At 42.0% G+C, this 9,484-nt stretch overlaps 1 protein-coding gene across 1 annotated transcript in view; it reads right to left on the bottom strand.

Moving 5' to 3' along the window:
* Positions 1 to 9,484, bottom strand: part of SLC18B1 (solute carrier family 18 member B1) — a 28,551-nt gene extending 19,067 nt beyond the window's left edge. Inside the window, exons 1-4 of the mRNA XM_003255727.2 lie at positions 9,266 to 9,484; positions 7,846 to 7,985; positions 999 to 1,094; positions 586 to 659 (exon numbers count right to left, since the gene is read on the bottom strand). Coding sequence (XP_003255775.1) covers positions 586 to 659; positions 999 to 1,094; positions 7,846 to 7,985; positions 9,266 to 9,308 — 353 coding nt within the window. The 5' untranslated portion in view covers positions 9,309 to 9,484. The remainder of the gene's footprint in view (positions 1 to 585; positions 660 to 998; positions 1,095 to 7,845; positions 7,986 to 9,265) is intronic.

The following is a 9,484-nucleotide window of genomic DNA, read 5'->3' on the forward strand; positions in this document are numbered from 1 at the left end:
ATGCTCTGAACTGAGTGTGTGACCTGGCCTGGCCAAGCAGAACATTCTTTCCCCACGGCTACAGCCATCAGCAAAGGTCAGGCCAGGGGGGCTTCATTCTGTGACTCTAATAGGAACTATTAGGAAACTGAGACTTTCTACTGAAACTGCTGGGGGTCACCTTGCCACCTAAAGGGGAGGGCTTGTTCAAATCACAAGAAGAAAAATTTCTCGTGACATCGTTTCAAATCTGTATTCTGATATTTTTTGAGTTGACACTTTATTAAATAAATTCACTTTTTTACTGAAGCTAGTAAGTTTCCATGACTCAGAAAGTGAGTTAAGTTTCTGTCACTCACAATCACAGGAATCCTAATGAATAGGTTCAGTAGCAAGCATGATGGAGATCCCCTGGAGGCCTGTTTCCTTAAAATCAATGCCGTTTATCCCTGTTCTCTACTTACTCAACTCCTGCCATTAGTCACATGCTATGCATTTGACAGACAATAAACGGAACCGTTGACTTAAAGAGTCTTTAACAATTTAAACAGAAGATACATTACAAAATCTGTTCAAGCTCCCAAATATAATCAGAAAATGACTTACCCAAAGAGAATTGTAACTCCTCCTGAGACAAACATTCCTGCTACAAACATAAATTTTGCTCCAATATGTACAAGCTATAATAAATGTCAAAGAAGAGTGGTAAATTTATGACTTCTGAAAGTCTATATTGATATAAACAAATCCACCATATTGGCAAATATAGGATAGGGGAAGACATGTACAGTTAATATATTATAATAATTCTTTAATATAGTGACAGTACTCATTGCTTAAAAACATGGAAAGAGTTAAAAATCAATCAACTCTGAGGAGGGAACTGTCAACAGTGGCACAATTTATAAAACTATAACGATGGCTATTTCTGTATCAATGCAAATTCTAGACTAGTAAACTAAAATAATCCATCAAATAATTTTTAAAAATTAAGATGTGCATATGAACGTTATACTTACATAGTTTGCAAATACCAAGGATGCCAGCAACTCGAACAAAGCAAAACATCCAAACATCATACCGATAATTGTATTGCTGGCTCCCTTCTTTTCAGCCTTTAAGTAATAGAAATGGAAACAAAGTTTCAAAGAAAAATTAGCATCAATATGAAAAAATGGAAATAACAGATCAGGGCATCATCTTCTTGTGAACTTTATCTGTATATCAGTGTCAGAAAGATTATTCTTTTAAAATAAATGGGGTGGGGAAGGAAGGGAAACTATTAATAGTTTAGATAGTAAACCATAGTCTCTTACATGAAAATAATTCACTCACCATACCTATAAAGAATTGTTAGCTTTCTGTGGCAAAAGTCAGAATCTGAGTGTATAAACAATCACAAAAAAATGCCTTGGATAAGGAAATTTGGGCTCTATTGCATAGTCACAGGACTGAGGAAACAGCTGATTTAGACACACTTCCTTTTGGGTATCACTTTTATAGGAAACAAACAAAAAACACTGGCCAGTCTTCAAACTCAAGAATAGGAAGTTCCATGAGTGGGCACATGGGTCAGACCAAGGCCCAATCAGTCTAGGTCTCTGTTTCTGACAGTAATACCAATTACCTGACAGTTTGGAGAAGACAGTTTTCCTTCCTGTCATCAACAACACAGGTGAGAGATGCTCCCCTGACATTTTACATTCTCCTGAAACAGCCAAGGTAGTTTATCATCCATCAATTACAGTTACTAATGTTTACAGCCTATTCTATCAGTGAGCTCCTAAAATTTGCTACAGGTAATATTTATCCTAAATCTACTTCTTTTGAACTTCAAATGCTACCGCTGTGATACTCAACTACATTCACATATAAAAATAGAACGTTTAAAAAACTTTGTCAAGTCCTGGAACTATTGCAAATCCTTAAATCAGGTTCTAGCTATAGAAATTTAAGAAATCAAAATACGAGTTTAATTTCTTTAAGGTAGGACTGGCAACTTAGCATACTACAAAGGGAAAGCCTGAACTGTCATATATTGACCATCTTATATATATGAGGCATTGTACCAGCAGTGAATATTTATGGTCAGAAGAGTCCAGTTTAGATCCATCCTTTCGGCAGAGCTTTGGATTTTTGCAAATAACTTCATAATACAGGAATGTACACATGCACACACACTTTTGCATTCTTCAACATCCATTCTCTACAACCATGATTGCCTTTCTTTATCTTTTCTCTCTAACTACAATTTATGATAAAAATTTTCTCCATCCCTTCCCATGTAAAGATACTATCAGCATTCAATCTTTGTCTTTTTCAAGGATTTTTTTTGCATGTCAGACTATGCCTCTTTAAATAAACCATACATTCCTCATAGCATCATACCACAGGAAGCCAGAGAAGTGAACTCTATTGTTTAAGCTAAATTTTATGAAGGACCTCCCTCTTACTCTAGGAAAAGTCCTCAGAAATGTCCCTAAGCACTTGGTGGTGAGTGAGGGCAGAGAGGATGGGCCCACAGCTCCATGGTAATGGCTTGGGCAAGATTTAATCCCGTAATTCTTGGGCTTCATAACCAGCCATTCCCTTTCCATGTACTAATAACCACAGGAAATAACGGTGTGGATACAAGAGAGAGTTCATTAAAATACCTTTAATGGCACTGTAACAAATGGTTATGCTGTGTGTCGACTGGAACATGAGGTCTACATTTCTACTACACACAGGTCAGGTTCCTCAAAAAGGAAGTGTTGTGGAAGGAGTCAATTAAGGCATAAGAAAAATATTCGTGCCGGGCGTAGTGGCTCACGCCTGTAATCCCACCACTTTGGGAGGCCGAGGCAGGAGGATCACTTGAGGTCAGGAGTTTGAGACCAGCCTGGCCAACATGGCAAAACCCCGTCTCTACTAAAAATACGAAAATTAGCCAGGTGTGGTGGCACGTGCCTGTAATCCCAGCTACTTGAGAGACTGAGGCAGGACAACTGCTTGAAGCCAGGAGTCAGAGGTTGCAGTGAGCCAAGATTATGCTACTACACTCCAGCCTGGGTGACAGAGCGAGACACTGTCTCAAATAAAAGAAAGAAAGAAAGAGAGAGAGAGAGAGAGAGAGAAAGAAAGAAAGAAAGAGAAAGAAAAAAAAAGAAAGAAAGAAAGAAAGAAAGAAAGAAAGAAAGAAAGAAGGAAGGAAGGAAGGAAGGAAGGAAGGAAGGAAGGAAGGAAGGAAGGAAGGAAGAAAGAAAGAAAGAAGAAGAAAGAAGGAAGGAAGGAAGGAAGGAAGGAAGGAAGGAAGGGAAGGAAAGACAGACATTCATTAGTCAAGTTGCATTATCAATGTTCTTTGCTTAATAGTTCTGATAAGTATTTAATTTAGAATCTAGCAGAAAATACATAATGCCTACAGCAATGAATACTTATTAGACCCTCATTATGAGCCAGAATCTCTCATTAAGTGCCGTTTTACGTGGTATCTAACAATGATTAAATAAGGGATATATTTTTAGCTGGCCTCATTTACAGATCCTCATCTATAAATGGATGAGGAACTTGCAAAGGTTACAGGGTCATGAGCCACTACAGTTTCCATCATGTGCGTGTTCCCAGATTCACTGTGGAAATGGAATGCTGACGCAGGATGTGCTAGAACCACATGCTACGGCAGCAGCTGAATGTCATTTTTGGAACATGGATCCTGCTTCACACTGGGAAAGCAAAAACAGCTATTAAAAGCAATTTCTAGGCCGGGCACAGTGGCTCACTCCTGTAATTACAGCACTTTAGGAGGCCAAGGTGGGCGGATCACCTGAGGTCAGGAGTTTGAGACCTGCCTGGCCAATATGGTGAAACCCCGCCTCTACTAAAAATACAAAAAAATTAGCCGGGTGGGGTGATGCGCACCTGTAATCCCAGCTACTTGGGAGACTGAGGCGGGAAATTGTTTGAACCCAGGAGGCGGAGGTTGCAGTGAGCTGAGATGATGCTGCAGCACTCTAGCCTGGGCATGATGGAACGAGGCTCTGTCTTAATAAATAAATAAATAAATAAGCAATTTCTGGTACTCTGACAAAAGATGAGGGTAGCAAGAAAAATGATGAATAGAAGTAGGAATCCCACACCAGAATTTAAGAAAGGCACTGTTTTTCCTTTGCCCAGTTAGCTTAGCTAATAAGAAAAATGGCAGAACATACAGGAGGAAGGCTGAAGCTTCACCAATGCATTTGTTGACCACAAGATTTTAATCAGAAATGACAAATCAAAGCCTGCTCTTCATATTTACAGCTTTTAAAGTTAGAATGTTCTCTCCTGCCTCTATCTCCTTTCTTTCAGCCTTCCCTCTGCGAGGCGAGACAAAGTAGCAAATGTAAGAAGTCACATTTTGCTCACTTCTGCTTGCCAGAAATAATGTCATAAAACCCCTGACTCTGTGACAACATGCAACTCTTGGGAGGGATGAATTGAAGACAAAGCAGGATAGAGCACATGGCCCCCCACATCTCTTGCCTGAGCTATTACATTCCTTAAATGATAAATGCCCCAGCCTTGCCTTTTCCTACACATAAGATAACATCTAACAGGGTTGTGATTATGTGTTTATAAACTATTACCAAAGGTACATTCATAATCTATAACCAGATGTACTCTTACATCCAAACTTAGATGTGACCTTGCATGTACTGAGTCTCTACTACCCGTATATGAACTGTGAACTGAGATACTCAGCCTGTAGTCCTCAGTAAGACTTCTTAATAAAATGAACTTTAATTCTTTAAAAGCTTGACTTTTTTCTTTGGTCAACATTTCCTATAAGCAAAAAACTCAATCAAAAACTTAAAAAGCACACACCCACAGCCTGGTTTTCCTTTGTCTCTATTCACTTAGAGGAAACTAACATTAGTTGCACTCACTGAGTTCCAGCTGAGCTAGGAAATGCCCTTCTCACTGGTTGATTCACTCACTCCAATTCTTCTCCATCTCAATTCCACAGGCTCTTATTATTTTTTAAAAAAATTTTTTTGAGACGGAGTCTCACTCTGTCACCCAGGCTAGAGTGCAGTGGGGTGATCTTGGCTCACTGCGACCTCCACCTCCTGTTCAAGCAATTCTCCTGTCTCAGCCTCCTGAGTAGCTGGGACTACAGGCACGTGCCACCATGCCCAGCTAATTTTTGTATTTTTAGTACAGACAGAGTTTCACCATGTTGGCCAGGCTAGTCTCGAACTCCTGACCTCAGGCGATCCTCCCACCTCAGCCTCCCAAAGTACTGGGATTACAGGTGTGAGCAACCATGCCTGGCATTATGATTATTATTATTTAAAAATCCCAAGTCTGGCCAGGCTGCTCTTTCTTGCTCAAACACCTCTGATGACTGCCCACTGACTAAGTCCTTGACAAGTGCCCTTCCTTTCTATCTTAGGCCTGCCTCCTCAGATCCACTGTCTCCTATTAGACCTCACTTCACCCCAGGCTCAAGCCACATCAAGAAGCTGTCTGCTGTTCCCCAGGAACATGCCATTCACTCTGCTCTTCCTGTGACTATACCTAGAACACCTCCATCTCTGTTGTTCACCATAAGAATTAACATTTCTTAGGACCCACCTTAGGCCAGGTGCGGTGGCTCAAACCCGTAATCCCAGCATTTGAGAGGCCTGGCCAACATGGTGGACGGATCGCTTGAGCTCAGGAGTTCAAGGTCAGCCTGGGCAACATGGTGAAACCCCATCTATACTAAAAATAGAAAAAAAATAGCTAGGCATGGTAGCACATGCCTGTGCCCCAGCTCCTCAGGGGGCTGAGGCGAAAGGCTCTGTTGAGCCTGGGAAGTTGAGGCAGCAGTGAACTCTGATCATGCCACTACACTTTCAGCCTTGATGACAGAGTGAAACCCTGTCTCAAAAAAAAAAAAATGCCCCAACTTAGATTTATCTTGAAAGTTCCTTTCAGTACCGCCCTTTCTTCTCCTATCCCCACTCCAGGTATGGCAGAATTAACCATTCTTCTTTCTAGGATCTCACAACATTAGTATGGATAGAGGGAAGCCAGAAGAAAATAATTTAAAAAAAGAAAAAAAAACAGTCTGATAACATTCTGGACATCCTTTTCTTAAGGGATATCCAAATCATTGGAACATTTTTTTTTCCCATATTTTTTCACTCCCAATGGGCAGACAAGAGAGAGCCATTTCCCTGATTTTTTTATACTACCCTAACACATCCCATGCTTAGCGTGCTCTAGAGAAGGGACTCATTAAACCTCTAGTTAATAGAACTGAACTGGGCAAATCACAACTTCTGAAACTGTTTCTTCATTTGCAACATGCTGAGATTCTCAAGATTCTGTATGAGGTTGTCGCAGGGATTAAATGGATAAATACGGGGTAATGTGTACTAGAAGCCAGAGAGCACTGTATGGGTACATGGCAATATTGTTCCTTTAGCAGAGAAGCCACTTTATCTTCTTTTGTAGCACACAGAACGAAGGACTACATGTTTTAAAGGCAGTTGGAGGACTAACAAGGTGCCACTGCACTGTGAGCCAAGGATTTGGCAAAAAGCACAAAATAAAACACATGGATATGTTGTCTACACTCCAAGCCGGTCATATTCATTTCATACTATATCCTATTGATGTCTAGAATCCAGTTGGACTTTCTAGGGATTATTATCTTTGAGTCTGTGTCATTAGCTATAAATCTTAACACCATATAAAAGGCTATGCCTAAAAGGAACAGGCCCTATTAATCAGAATTCCTTCCTTGCATAAACATTGCTGCTAGAGTCCATAAGAAATTAAAGTCAAAAGAGGGAATATGGAGTGGGGCCAGGGCTAGGTGTGGTGGCTCACGCCTGTTATCCCAGCAGTTTGGGAGGCCAAGGTGAGCAGATCACCTGAGGTCAGGAGATCGACGCCAGCCTGACCAACCTGGTGAAACCCCGTCTCTACTAAAAATACAAAAATTTGGCCGGGCATGGTGGCTCACGCCTGTAATCCCAGCACTTTGGGAGGCCGAGGCGGGCAGATCACGAGGTCAGGAGATGGAGACCATCCTGGCTCACACAGTGAAACCCCGTCTCTACTAAAAAAATACACACACACACACACACAAAATTAGCTGGGCATGGTGGCGGGCACCTGCAGTCCCAGCTACTTGGGAGGCTGAGGCAGGAGAATGGTGTGAACTCAGGAGGCGGAGCTTGCAGTGAGCTGAGATCGCGCCACTGCACTCCAGCCTGGGCGAGAGTGCGAGACTCCATCTCAAAAAAAAAAAAAAAAATTACCCGGACGTGGTGGTAGGTGCCTTAATCCCAGCTACTCGGGAGGCTGAGGCAGGAGAATCAGTTGAACCTGGGAGGCAGAGATTGCAGTGAGCCAAGATCACAACATTGCACTCCAGCCTGGGCAACAAGAGCGAAACGCTGTCTCAAAAGAAAAAAAAAGGAAGGGGGGGGGGGGCGGGAATCAAAACGTCCTAATTTTAAAATGTGAGTAAAACCTCGAGAAAAGAATTACTGTCTTAACAGTAACTCTTGCAGTAACATTTGAATCTCAGTTATTCAGTGCACTCCTTTTTTTCAGTTGCAGAAACCAAATAAAGATTAATCAGACTACATGGTAAGCAAAGCAATTCTCAGAAGATCAACTACTTTTAGGTGAATTACCTCCCAAGAAGATGTTCTTTTTGACTGGATTTTTTTTCCTGGTACCAAGCATTTGATAAGAAGTATTCTATTGGCTGGAGATCTATACACCATCTGTCCTATATGCAGATTTTTACATTTTATATACTAAAAATAATTCAAAGGGCTTTAAAAAACAAAACAGAACAAAACAAAAAACAGCACTCCTAAAGATTTAAAAATGTCTTACCTCTTTGGGGAAAAAGGGTCCAAGTATAGAATAGCACATCATGGAACCTAAGTTCACCGAAGCTGCCGATATCAGTACAAAAACCTGTTCTCTCGAAAGCCAACCGGGGGTCTCTCCTGCACTTCCTGCAGGATCATCACCTTGAATGCAAACATGCAGCAATTAGGCATATAATTGAGACTACTGATTAAAGTACACAAATGTGATTTCTGTGCACATATGTTGCACTCTGAAGATATCATTTGCTGAGCTTAGGGCTATTTCGAATACAGCACATTTGATCAAATGGAACACAATCTTTGTGCATTACTGCCATTTTGAAAACACTGCTTTCGGCCGGGCGCGGTGGCTCACGCCTGTTAATCCCAGCGCTTTGGGAGGCCGAGGCAGGCGGGTCACGAGGTCAGGAGATCGAGGCCATCCTGGCTAACACGGTGAAACCCCGCCTCTACAAAAAATACAAAAAATTAGCCGGGCGTGGTGGCGGGCGCCTGTAGTCCCAGCTACTCGAGAGGCTGAGGCAGGAGAATGGCGTGAACCCGGGAGGCGGAGCTTGCAGTGAGTCCAGACTCCGCCACTACACTCCTTCAGCCTGGGCTACGGAGAAAGACTCTGTCTCAAAACAAAACAAAACAAACAAACAAACAAACAAAAAGATTTCTAAGGAAGTATTGAAGTCAAATGAAGTGTAAGTAGGAGAAAACAAGCTAAATCATTCAGCTGGTGAACTAATATTTACAACGGTATGCTTCTGGATAGACAAGTCCCTCGAATTCATTAATCAATACTTTTTTTTACCCTAATTACTGGTCTTTTGCATCAGTTAATTTAACACTTATTTCCAGGGCTAAATTGTCATTTAAAAACACGAAATCAATTACTGAGAGTTCCAAATATCCAAGCAAATCCATCAGCCATTTATAAATTAAATTGTTTTTAGGAAAAACTTAAGAAAAATATATTTGCTTTGCTCTATTTGTCAGAGGTTGCCATTGCAGTCCAGAAGGAAAAAAAAAAAAATCTGTGCAACATGAGGAAGTCTTATGAATCTTTGTAAAATGTTTGTAGTAGATGAGAAAGGGAAATGAAAGTTAAAAAGAAAGGCAACAACAATGGGTACTTGAAAGGTAACGTTTTACATTTGCCTAATGGCATACTTATTTGAACGCATTAAACCCACAGTACTTAAAAGCAGAGGTATAGGTTAGAAAGTCATTAGAAACCGTGACACATATCCAGTCCTGGAACTTTACCCCGTCCAGAGAGAAAAGAAACGCTGGCCCGAACCCCACGATCAGGCCCCAGCCTTTTCCAATCTCTCGGAAACAAATCGAGCTAAAAGCAATTCAATCTTTGCTAAAGAGACAGGCCCGAAGCCGCCGCTGGGCTCCGGGCTCCTGGCCACGCAATTCATGGTCACCTCCTGGTGCGCGTGGTCCCTCCAGGTCACCCGGCGCCTCCATCCCCGGTGCGTGGACTCCGGCGCCCCAGCTCCCGGGTTCAAGCCACGTCCTTGGACTCGACCTCCAAGGAGCCACTGGCACTCTGGCGGGCGGCCGCTGCACAGCTGGAACCTGGCATTCCCGACTCCCTGCGGACAGCGATCCGCCCGGCCCGGAGCTCCGCAAAGCCTTCCAGG

Source organism: Nomascus leucogenys, chromosome 3, assembly GCF_006542625.1.
Source record: "Nomascus leucogenys isolate Asia chromosome 3, Asia_NLE_v1, whole genome shotgun sequence".
Taxonomy (NCBI): domain Eukaryota; kingdom Metazoa; phylum Chordata; class Mammalia; order Primates; family Hylobatidae; genus Nomascus; species Nomascus leucogenys.